The following is a 12,537-nucleotide window of genomic DNA, read 5'->3' as shown; positions in this document are numbered from 1 at the left end:
CGCTGTTTCGGCTCAGGCAAGAGGGAAAAGGGGCAGTCCCCAGCTGGTTTGCGGAAAAATCCCCATTGTTGGTGGATTTGGCCTCACGGGCCACCTGGAGCATCAAGGCAGGAGTGCTGAGGGGAGCAGGAGACCTGCCTTTCCTTCCACCCTGTTGGATGTCCATGCAGGGACAACGAAACCAGGAGCTGAACAGGGTGACATCTTCCTTCTTGAAGTTGGTGTCAGATCATACTGGTGTAAATGCGAGCCAGAACCTTCTCCCAGATATTTTAAAGTCAGTTTTATAATTCCCAGCGGGGCAGGGTTTCTGGTGCAGGGCAATTCCAAGTGCACGTGCTGAGCATCTGCCCGTCATTTTGTATTCTTTCCTCTCTGTTTTCTGAATGTTGGCAATACACCCAGCATGCTGGGAGCGATAACGTAGCTAGGTAAGAGTGAGCAGTTGAAAACTGCTGGCCTTAGTGGCTCCTGTGGTAATTCTTTGTTTCTATCAGTTTTGCCGCCGCAGAGGACGCAGATGTTGAATGGGCGACTGCACTGGGGCCAAAGAATCGTGGAGGTGTGAGGAGAGACGAGGTGTGTGCGGTTCTGCGCTAATAACCGGGACTGGTGTCAGCGGCGTGCCGAGGACGGAGTACCAGAGGCATCCTGGTAAGGTACTTAATTGGGATTCGCCCGAACGAGCGTGGGTGTGGAGTCCGCCTTTCATGCAAAGAGAAACGAGAAGGACTATAAAGATTTTATTGACACGAGTTTGGGATGTTTGGTTTGCTGGGCTCTGTATCAAGCAGATTTCCTGAAGAGGCTGTGGTAACTTAGAGGGATGCTCGAGGGTGATGTCGCTTTTACATGAGCTCTAAAAAGAGTTTTGTATGTTTGGGTTCAGGGGATTGTCTCCCCCTGCGGCCTCCAGGATTATGTGAAATTCTTCCAGTTTCTCACTCTAAACTTAAATCATTTAAAGTTTGTATAAATCCCTTGTGAGCCAAGCCTAATGAAAACCTGAGTAGGATTTTTTGCGGAGACTAATCCTGCTGTGCCGCGAGGCTGACAGTGAACGGAAAACGCGCGGCTGTGCAGAACTCGCGTTTTAGCCAAGGCGTATTGGAAATCCAATCTCCAGTATCTTGGGTTCTGCACTTCGTTCGGAACCCACGGCCATCCAGATTTGGATAAATATGAAATATTAAAGCTATATTTGATTGAGCATTCAGTCTGTACTTAGTGGAAAACCTGCTCTTAGTTTGAGGAGGATAAACTGTATTCTGTAGACATCAAATCGGTGTGAATACCTGCTTTCAGGCCAAACTCGGTCTCTGTGATACTGTTGTAGTCAGCTCTTTAGAGACTTTAGAGAGGTCTGCACTGATGCAAAGTGAAATAAATTTATGCCATTGGGAAGATAATTTATTATAGATAATAAATAATATATTCTCATAGAGAATTCATTCTGGCTACTCTTTCAAGCCCCCTTGCTAACAACAGCCTGCCTTTCTGTGCTCCAATATCCTTTGTGGCGTTTCATTAGTAACGTCACAGAAACGCAGTTGTTCTGGGGACAGAGCCCCCCCGCTTTTGCTCCCACACTGTTTGCTAGTGATGAGAAGTTGTTTATTTGATGACTGACACAGCTGGCACGGAGAGTATTGTGACAACAGCGCAATCAAGGGTTTGACAAGTTCCAAGACATCCTATCCGTGGAACACGTATCTTTCATTTTCATGGTGCAGAATTTTATTTATTTTTAAGCTTAAAATACTTTCCTGGCAGGCAGGTGTAGTGTTTTTCCTCTTGCATGGTAACTATGCTCAAATTCCAGCTCCCCTGTCCAATTACTCTCACCTTTGACATTTCAGGCGGTGTTTTTGGGGATGGGAATCCTCTCTTAATGACTGACAGCTTGTTTCCTTCTTACCCTTATACTTTAAAGAAGCGTTCCAGCCCCTCATCAGTCCCCCTGACCCACTTTTCTTTATTTTTGGAAGCTCTTGGTGGCTCGGGTCCCATCTTTCCTGCGGCCTGTAGCTTTCGCTGGTCTGGCCCCTCGGCAGGGCTCAGGGCTGAGCTCTAATCTAATCTCGGGAATGCGGCACCGAGTCTCTCCCTCTATTCCCCAGCTGCTTCGCAGCTCCATCTAGGGCAGTGCACTAAATACTCATGAGCCACCCCCCTGCAGCGTCTGCCTGCGCCAAAAATATAAAGGGCCGCCTCCGAGCGGCTGTCAATCTGACATTTTGCGTTAAAGCCATAGGAATGGAAGCTTTGATCGGTTTTGTTTGGTTGGTTTTGAGTGACCCCCGCTCCCCCGCGGTGCGTGCCTGTGTCAGCGCATGGGCCTAATGACTGAAGCCAGTGATGGAAAGGTTTTTTCCGTCAGCTAGTTCAGAGTCGGAGCCGGGGCACGGGTGCCCAGAGGTGCCAGGGATGCGGCTAGCCTCCCGTAGGGACCTCCCGATGGCACTCGGGTTGACTAAAATCTTTGCGCTTGCCAACCAGCATTTTTATTGAGGCTTCCCTCCACCCTGCCCCTCTCCCTGCTCATTTAATGGTTTATTTAGTTGTCTATTAATTTCGTTCTGCTCGGAGAGCCCTGCGCAGCGGAATCGCTGCTCAGCCACCGAAGAGCCACAAGGGATCTGCTCTCGTGCCGGGAGAATGAGAATCAGCCCGTTGCCTCTCCCCGCTCCCTCTCCCCATGGCAAGGGCTGAGCCGTGCTGGTTTCCAGCAGAGCCCCGTGGCCTCTCCTCGCACCCCGCACACTGGGTGCAGACTCCCCCCCCCCCGTAGATAATCCTTTCCAGCAGCTGCACCTCGTACGGGGGAAACACCAACGGGGCCACCACAACCCTGCACCGCGGCTGTGGGATCGGCCACTGAGCTGGCTCCGTCTCGGTGGCACGAGCCCAAGCTGTGCTCTCCTGCCCAAAGCCGCTCTCCACCATCCCGTGACAGATGTGTCCCGCAACATCTGGCGGCCTGTCTCCCTCTGTTTTAAAAGGTCTGGCTTTGGTGTGTCGGGGCATCGAGGCCGAAATGCCTGAGCAGAGCCAGATGAAGCGATGGGGAGGAGTAGAACCTCAGAGCCACCAAACCTGTGGTAAGATTTGAAGACCTGCCTGCACGCAAACGCCACCAGCAAAGGCGCCTGCTAACAAGGCAAAGCCAAGGCAACAACCCGTTCTGGGAGAAGGTTTCTGGCTTTGCTGGAATATTGGAGATGAAGGTCTGATCCTGCGTCCATCCAAGTCCACAAGAGTTTCTCCACTGACTTTAGAGGCATCTCTGAACAATTTGACAACATTTTCCCCATCTTAAATAAGTATCTCACACTGAGAGCACTGCATTCCCCTGACCTGTCTCCCAGGCGGGCTGTCTGCCCTTCCTCTAATTGCAGCAGGAGTTACCGTCCTGAAGTTAAAATGCCGTTACTGTTTTCCCGATCACAAAGGGTCAGGAGAAGAGACCTGGCTGCAAAAGTCCTTGCCAGGAAAAGGAGGCTTTTATTGCATTCTCGGGCTGGAGGAACATTTTTGGATAGATGTGAGAGTGAAATAAGACACCGGCTGCGTGAGTCATGGCTCAGCCGTGCTCTCTATTCCAAGGGGACAGCTGGTGGCACTAACAAAACGTCTCCCTAGATACATTGTCTGGCAGCAATCCCCCTCCTGCTTTTTCCAGCTGTAACTACCGTTACGTGATAAATAAATAAACACGCTGACAGTGATGTGCAGAGGCAGCTTTCCTTCCCTCGGCCCCCGGGGGCTCTCACCTGTCCCTCTCCTCCCGCTGCAGGACCTCAATGCCAAGATCTAAAAGAAAGGGCAGGGAACACCGGTGTCGGCCGCTGCAGGGTTTGTCCTGGAGGGTGCCCGTGTCCCTCTGTGCGGGGTGGCAGCTCCCCGGGAAACCGCGCCAGAGCCGATGTGAGCCGTGGCGCAGGCGGAGATAAGCGACGCTCTCCCCTCCGGGAGCCTTATCTGCTCCCTGGTCCCCAACTCTCACGCACCCCTTGCCACGCTGCCACAGAGCCGGGGAGGCGTCTGTTCTGTTGGCAAGCTGTCCCGTGGATTCAAAGCCCAACGGGAAGTTCACGACAGCTCCAAGCAGCGCCACCTCCCTCCTGCTGGGTTCCTGCTGCAGTTATACCGGGAGCAGTTCAAGGGGAAGGTCGGCCCCCGCCGTGCTGCAGGTGCTCAAAGCCACAGGAATTTATATTCTGCTAACGAAGGGGCGGTGGGGGGGAGAGCTGCTGGCCCGTAGTCGGCTCTCTGAAGTTTACATGCGCACAGCGGCAAATCTCCTCTAGCATTTGACTCTATGTTTTGACATAGCTCCAGACAACAGCAAATCAATTAAAGTTCCTCGCTACTGAAGCCGGAGCGTTTTCTGGAACAGCTGGTAAATTATTGAATGAGACGAGGCTTAGGAAAAGAGCCTGGACTGAAAGGCAGAAAGATTTTGTTTACGCACAAATATTGTGTATCCAGCAGCTGGGGGATGTGCCCTTTGGGCCAAGATCAAGTGTAACGATCAGTTTAATATCAAATATGGCTTTCTGGAAAGACTGGCTGAAGTCTGAAGAGAGGGATCATCATTAGACATGGTGATCTGAGGGGTGGCCCTTCTCTCTAAATGCCACGACCCCGCGAGAGCTGTCACGAACGCTCGGCCTTTGTCTGAGTCACTGCTGGAATCATGTGGAGCGTGACATGTCCCGTCGTGGGTTATGAATGTTCCCAGGTGGGACCTGGGATCCGTTCCGTCAGCTGATCTGGGGGGTGGGTGGACAAACACCTTGCGTGCCCCCCAGGGCGATCCAGCCTGGCTGTCGCTGGTTAACGCTGGCAGGAACAAAACTTCCCAGGGCTCCTTCTGCATCCCCCGGGAAAAAGGGTCCCTTGGGAAGATGGGGAGCAGGGAGGAGAGCTTTCTCGCTCGGAGGCAAAATTTCACTGATTTTAGCAAGCCACGTTCCTAACCGTGCTTTGGATTTCTACCATCTCGGTTTGTTTTTTTTTTATTATTTTTCTTTCCTCTTCCCTTTGCTCTGTTTGTAACGCAGGGCCGGCTCCGGGCAAGGGCTGCGCATCCACATGCTGCTTCCAGCCGTTGCGTGACCAGGGGCAAGAGCCCCGTCCCGCGGCACTGATGGGACCCAGGGACCCTCCAGCTTCCCAGGGGCTGATTTTGGTCCGTGCTGCACGATATAACTAAGCCATTTTTCTAGATGGCTGACTTTGAAATGTCATTAAAGTTATTTTTATGCGAAGGGGGTTTAGTGTATCTGTTTAAATAGCGAACGTACCAAATGATGCTTTAAATATTAATACAGGAGGCTGCTTTGCTGAATTTAACTTCGACAATTGATTTCAAGCTATTCTGTGTGTTACCTGTAGCAACGTTTGCTGGTTTTGCTGCCTGCAAGAAAACGCAAGTGGCAAAGCAAAGCTGTTGGTGCATTTATAGGTGGACTGGAAGGAAGAGGAACTGAAATGAAGGCAAGAACAAGGCAGCTTGGGGAAACGGGGAGGGAAAACGTGAAAAGATCAAAAAAATCTGTTACTCTTAATTCTAGATTTTCCTTTGCCTGCAGAAAAAAAAATTATAGGAAGGGGAAAGAGGACTAATTTATGACAGCTGATGGAATATGTATCCAAATATATACACATATTGGAAATTTAATTAAAACGTTGCAGATTCGAACAAGATCTGGAGTCACCCATTTAAATGTGATTTAAATAATACTTTTCCCCTTCGCACAGGCAGAGATCCCTGTAAAGACTTGCGTTATCCCTCCTGGCCTCACTAGGTGTCTCTGCTCGTTGCTATTCCCGGTGACTTTGCCATGCTAACTGGGAAAGGACAGGCATAATGACATTCAGGCGCCCTAAATCATTCTTAACTCCACTGAATTGAATCTCCAGCCCAGATATTAGCTTTTTTTTTTTTTTTTTTGGAAGAAATAATTTATGTCTTCCTGTCCTTTGGCATGTGGCTTTCTGGAAGACACAGACGAGGCGTTACTGTAAATAAGTTCAGTGGTAACATACCGTTATACAAAGCCCTGAAATATATAGGTTTTTTTTTTTTTTTTTTCAAGTAGCTTATGATCTTTCTAGTGCCGCTTGCAGTGCTCGTGCTTTATAGTCCTGCCCCTGGTTACAGCCACATCTATTCAAAGGCCTGTTCTTACGCAGCTCTCGCTCGGGAGATGACAGCAATACGCTGGCAGCAGCAGTCCGGTGCAAAGGTGTTCAGAAGCTCGAAGGGAAAAATAACGGATGGGCCCAACGTGCCAGAACAAGATCTACGACCAAAGTTTGAACAGGCACTTCAAATTTCAACTGCTCTCACCTACGGGTGTTTGTTTCTCTCGGCCCCGGCGTTCAGTCGTGCTGAGCACCCAGCTCTGCCGTTTGCACGAGCCGGACCTGGCGACATTCAGCATCTCTAAAAATCAGGTTTGACGTGGCTCGGGAAGGACCCCGAACCCAAGGATTAGCTTCTGACCTTGAAGCTGTGGGTGAAGTACAATGGAGGGCCCCATCATGGGGATCCGCAGGTGAGCGGGTCCCCACTGCGCAGGGGCCCCGGCTGAAGGAACCTTTGGGACCTTTAGGCTGGAAGCCCCCACAGCCCGTTTGTTCCTAACACACACCCCGGAGTAGGTCTGGCTGCCGATCCCCTTCCCTTTGGAGCCACAGCACAAGCCACGGACTCCAGACAGGATCCCCTGAGCTTCTGCAAACCTAGTGCCAAACCAGCAAAACAAGAAAAGCTTGGATTTATTTATTCTCCAAACAAAAGTGACTTGTTTTTATTAAAAGCAAATACAATTTATTCTACATCCTCAGCTAAGCCCTCCTCCCCCCACCCTTTGCATGTGTACCCACGCACCTTGATCTACAGTCAGCTGCCAGGAAGAAGATCCACCTACCACTTTTCTTCACGTACATTGCTTCTATCAATTAAAAAATAATCGTAAATATTCTCTGTAGACACCAAAATCTAAGGTTCAGATTTATCAAAGACAAAGACAGGATGAACGATGGACAAGGGTTAGTCTATGCACATTTGGTGTCCGATTCAGCCATGGCTTGGTCCCATTTCTCTAGAACTACTTGTGTTTTAACCTGTCCTGATCAGTGCTGTTCCGGAATGGAAAGGCTCCGGGATGAGATACCTAAGCTGCACCTGACAGAGTTGGCATGGGGGGTTTTGCCAATCATGGAATTACAACCTTCAAGGCCATTCTTAAATTTTACAAAGGCTCTTGTGTTTCTGTACTTAAAACAAAAAAAAAACCCCAAAAAACAAAAAACATTTTAAGTATTTTCTTCAAAGGCACTGATGATAGTTTTTCACTGATGGGGAATAGCAGGCGGAGGCGGAAGAGAGAAATTTCCTCTTGGGAGAAGCATTTGCATTCTAATCATTGCTGCTTTATCTTGGAGCATGAAACTCAAGAAGTGTGATACTCCACAAATAGAAGTCGAAGTGCCCGGTCTCCTTTCACTAGCAGAACAAGACAGATTACTGCTTGCTCAGTAGCTGGCAGATAAAAAGTTAATGGCACAAAGCACAAACCAGGTGATACATGAAAATGAAGCAAGAGCACAGATAGCAAAAAAATCAAGTATGTTCTTAAAAATTGGTGTGCACGAGTGAAGGGCATTTTTGTTTGGTCCCAGACGAGGAGATGGGATTTACCACGTGTGTGAACAAGTTCTGCTCTCTGGGGGAACGGTAGCGGCTCTAGAGGTATCCAGGATTGCTACTCTGAAGCAGCCTGGTATCACGAGATCCTAATTTGCCTATTGGAATTTGACCTGATAACGTTAAGGTCACCGTACAGCTGTAGCCCCCAAACCTCAACAGTGCCGGAGAAAATAGTTCCCAGGTTAAGGATGCACAGTTACTTTAAAGGACCGCACAGGAGCACGGGGCAAACCTTTCTTTTACACGACCATGATGAAGGTGGGAGGAGGAGGAGGCGTGTTCTCACGCCTGTCCCAAAAATGATACCCCCAAATTATGAGATCTTGGTTCACATCAGCATAGCTTAGTTTCACAAAATGCCTTCATTGCCGTCCTGCTCTTATTCGCTCTTTCCTGGTTTTTGCTCAGGGTTGTCCTTCCAGATGCGGATGGTGAGACAAGTAGCCATGGCCAACCAGCCCAGGTAGGGCACCAGCAGCAGCGCTGCCACCTTGTTAATGCGGTACCAGGAGCACGCGGTGCCTATCGCCAGGCCGTCCAAGCACAGGATGTCAATCAGCGCCTGGAGCAGAGAGAAGACAATGACCCGGGTGCTCGCGCTTGGGAACACGCAGCCGTCTTCCCCGGCACGACTATAAACCATCCCACCAAAGGCGGAACTGGGGAGATTTCGCACTGAAAAGTCACCTAAGAGTGATCCTAAACCCCAGGACCTTGGCTCTGAACTGAAATCAGTGAGATCTGAATGTATCACACCGGCAGCCAAGGCCGGTATTGATTATTTTGGTTCATTATCAAGTTCCAGACATTAATACACTCTTTATGACGATCAGTGTCCCCTTCGGCTGGTAATGCCTATCCAGGCAGATCAGAAACGTGCTTATGTTCGTACCCATGGCTAGTATCACTTAACAAACTTTCTAAATGTACCTTTCATCCACAGAGTGACAAAATTCAGGTGGAAACACAAATCCCAGGCTGTGTCTCCGTCCCCCCTGGCCCGTGGCACCTGAGGTAAGTGCTTTCTGAATGCAGCACGAGCCCAGGGCAGCCGTGCCATGCCTTCGCGCGCAGCCTCCTCCCAGGCTCTGCCGTGCACAGGGCATTGTATCGCTCGATAAGGCTCGATAAGCCACGCACAGCTCATGTGCCCCCCAGGGACGCTAACTGTGCTGGGTGTGACTCCCAGAAGGGCTTATCTCTAACCCCGGATCCTTAACTCAGAGATGCAGCAGCCGGACCATTGAGTCCCCGATCGCCCGCCCCGCGCTGGTGGGGCTGGCTATCGGCGCGGCAGGAGCAGAGTGAGGGGTGGAAGGGGCTGATACCATTGTCTGGAACCAGGTGCAGCGGGAACCGTATCTGAGCTAAAGCTCTTCCTGCAGCTCTCCTTACGATTGCAAAAGGCTAGTTAGAAAACCTCCAAACAGCCCCAAAACCCGTGGCAGGGAGACCTGCAAACAAGCCTCCAGCAGATGAATGGGTGGCGGGACACGTTACCAGCTTCAAGTTATGGGCCCCGAAGAAGAAGGGAGACCAAGCCCAGTTTAAGGCCAGCTGAGCCCCGTAGAGGCCGAGCGGGACGACGGCTTTGCCGCTGCAGCCACCCAGGTCGTTCCATATCAGGTAGGAGGCGTAGCTGTCAGGAGGGAAACACACGTGAGTGTTTTGCAGCGAGCAAAACCCCTCATACAAACTCTTCTCGTGCAAGATGGTTTCACACCCATGTGGGGGACAGCGGTGTTTGCAGGACCGCTGCCTCCCCGTCCCGCGGGGTCCCAAGCCCATCGCCCGTGTCACACCGCTGCGGCTCACGCCATTTCCCCGGGGCAGCGCCTGCTTTTAGTGTCTCTTTCTGAAGCCGAGCCAGGCTGCATCCCTGGCCAAAAGCATTGCCTGCCACATGAGTCGGAGGGACCCAGCCCAGGATTTGGCTCAGGCTGTACTTCATCTGCTGGGAATAAGCGCACCGGCATGCCCTGCTGATGCGGGGGGCAAGGGATATCCCAAAAGCAAATGGAAGAGTGTGAAATGTCTGTTCTTCCCTGTATCAGAAACAGCGAGACGAGAGAGGGAGCGGGATGCGGATCTTACCCCATGCCAGTGTACAGGACAGTCCAAGCAACAGGGAATATTTTGCGGGAGGGACACCATGAAGGTTTTTTCAGCTTCTCATACCAAACAGGTATTTCTTTGCGATTCATGAACCAGCCAAGGAAACCTCCCACATGAGGCAGGACAGTAAAACCAACGGTATAAGCCCACATCCTCCCTTGGTGGCTTGAAGTAGCCTCTTGCCTGTAGTAAGTTAAAAACAATAGTTGATTATCACTGTAAAAGGACATTTTTTCCTGCTTTGATCTTCCAAGCTTTTTGTCTAATTGCCCATATTCCACTTTAGTCTCTAAGGCAGAAGGCAAGTATTTAATATTGCATCCAGCTCGGCTGCTGACTGCCTTCTGCCCATCTCCCGATCTCTGAAATAAGAGTAATTATTTCTGTCATGGCTACATTCTTCCCCGTGATCTCCCCAGCAAAGTGGCTCCCCGCTGCTATTTCATGGCTTCTCACAACATTCGTGTGGCAGGGTTCAGCTAAGGTGGTTATGCTCTGAGAAGACAAGGCTGCAGTTACTTTTATCATTCCTCCTCCGGATGCCCCAGTCAGACAGCATCAAACTGCAATGGATGTTCACGGGGGCTGCGCATCCCAGAGAACATTATCTCTCCTCTCCATGCCGTTCTGAATACGAAAACCCAGGCAGATCATGCCCAGAAACCCCCGTCCATTCTGACTAACTTCTAATTTTTCACCAAGGATTTGTATTTCCAATGAGGTCTGTGACAAGACAACCCCGGAGACGCCGTGGCTGCCCCATCCCTGGAGGGGTTCAAGGCCAGGTTGGACGGGGCTTGGAGCAACCTGGGCTGGTGGGAGGTGTCCCTGCCCAGGGCAGGGGGTGGCACTGGCTGGGCTTTAAGGTCCCTTCTGACCTGAACCGTTCTGTGATTCTATGATAACACCCTCACAGCGCATTTTAAGCCCTCAGTGAGCCTTGTTTAATCCTCCCTGCAGCCCTGGCAGGCAGCGGTGGATTCTCTCCTCTGTAAGCAGGTAGGCTGAGGCACAGGAGCAGTTTCTTAATTTGCTCATGGTCTGCCTCTTGCATAAAAGAAAGGACCCTTTACGTTAATAACTACATTACGCTCCCACACCGGACAGTGGGATAAGGACAACATCCAGCATTTCATTCTCTGTCCCGTATCTTCACCTGCCGTTATGCTCTGACCCTGCCTGTTTGCTCTCCTCCTGCCTTCCGTCTGTGTCCATTTTGGTTATGGAATTAAGGAATTAGGAATTAATTAATTTCTAGGAATAAGGAATGAAACCCAAATTAGCATTCAACAGGGATAACACGGAGGACTCGCCAGGAGCGGAGCGGTTTTGTGCTGTCGTCAGCATCGACGCAAAACGCACTCAGGGAAGTTTGGTCTCAGCAATGCCAGAAGACAGAAGCGGGCACAGAAAATTCCCTCGCCCGGGGAAATGTCTGAGCACTGGGCAGAGAAACAGGGAGCACGAGGAGAGGGCTGATCTTCACAGCCATCTCTGCTTGGGATTTTAATTCGCAATTAACGCTTTGCTATATCCTATGCTAATTGTTATGATTATCATCGTGCTACAAAGCATTCATCTTTGGAAACGCACGCCAGCAAGTACAAGCCAATTTACACATCAATAAGGAACAAATACCCCAGGCACCATCTCTAACTAACAATTCCTTTACCAGACAATTTATAGCTCTATTAAAGTGTCTACGGAACCAGAAACTCTACCGAACACTGAGAAAAATAATAGCCGTTAGTCCTGCTTTTAAAGTACAAAGCGGCACCAGCTGAGTTCTGGTTCCTCCGTAGCACTTCAGAAAAGTAAAATGGGAAAAGTAGATTTTTCCCTCCTCCCAACTCCTTTGTAGCTGCCAGGCGAACCTGATAGACCGCAGAAGTAACTGAGGGTTGAAAATAACACAACACTGTTATAAACCCTTATTTTGTCTCACAGCTGCTGTAAGTTAATGGGGTAGGAGCTGTAAAAACCTTACCGTCTCTTCCTGCCTTTCTCTCCCTTGCAAAGAAAAAGGGCTGGACATCCAAGGCCAGCTTCTCTCTCTGAGGCCGGTGCTGCTCTACAATGAAGAAGTGGTTGGCTGAGTTTTACCTAAATAGCAGAAAAAAAGGGTGTGTGGGTGGGTGTGCGTGCGTGCGTGCGCCGGTGGCTGGATCAGATTACAGAAGAGAGCCCACGTTCGCAGGAATTGGGGGACTTGGCGGTGGATGAACAGCCCCGGGGAGGGCAGGACCGGCTTCTGGCTCCAGGCACCACTGGGATGGGACATCTGCGGCTCTCAGCTGAGTCTGAGGACCAGCATCTCGCTTAGGGGTCAGCGGGTGGCCGCACGGGACAGGGAAGCAGCCTTTAATGGGGCTGGGAGTGCATCGGGCGTGCAAAAGTATAAATATATAAGAGCTTGTGCGTAAGGGATCAGGTCCGTAACAGCAGGAGTTCGGCGTGTGGCGTGGCTGGGAGCTCTGCTGGGTTTCTCCACCTGGGGATCCATCCCAAAGCGTGTCTGTGGGTGTTGTGTGGGACAGGAGGAGCCCGCTGTGCCCGCGAGGGTGTCCCTGTCCTGCCGGTACCCAGGCACCATTTAACACAGCATTGGTTGACAGGCTGGAGAGCTGGGCCCGTGCCAACCTCATGAAGTTCAACAAGACCAAGTGCAGGGTCCTCCATCTGGGTCGGGGCAATCCCAA

At 50.7% G+C, this 12,537-nt stretch overlaps 1 protein-coding gene and 1 long non-coding RNA gene across 2 annotated transcripts; one reads left to right on the top strand and one right to left on the bottom strand.

Annotated features, from left to right (window-relative positions):
- Window positions 1-4: 4 nt before the first annotated feature.
- Window positions 5-3,733, top strand: LOC141733772 (uncharacterized). Its single transcript, XR_012584389.1, has 3 exons — window positions 5-217; window positions 498-654; window positions 3,003-3,733. It is a non-coding gene; the product is annotated as an uncharacterized LOC141733772 (long non-coding RNA).
- Window positions 3,734-6,798: 3,065 nt separating this feature from the next.
- On the bottom strand, window positions 6,799-11,917 carry TSPO2 (translocator protein 2). The gene is made up of 4 exons (XM_074564198.1): window positions 11,826-11,917; window positions 9,818-10,021; window positions 9,224-9,362; window positions 6,799-8,285 (listed from the first exon to the last, which is right to left on the bottom strand). Exons 2-4 carry the CDS (start codon window positions 9,988-9,990, stop codon window positions 8,103-8,105), a joined length of 495 nt encoding a protein of 164 aa, XP_074420299.1. The 5' UTR covers window positions 9,991-10,021; window positions 11,826-11,917; the 3' UTR covers window positions 6,799-8,102.
- Between the last annotated feature and the right edge of the window lie 620 nt (window positions 11,918-12,537).

The sequence above is a fragment of the Larus michahellis genome, chromosome 21 (genome assembly GCF_964199755.1).
Source record: "Larus michahellis chromosome 21, bLarMic1.1, whole genome shotgun sequence".
Lineage (NCBI taxonomy): Eukaryota > Metazoa > Chordata > Aves > Charadriiformes > Laridae > Larus > Larus michahellis.
Note: the sequence above shows the minus strand (reverse complement) of the source record. Positions and strands in the feature narration are given on the sequence as shown.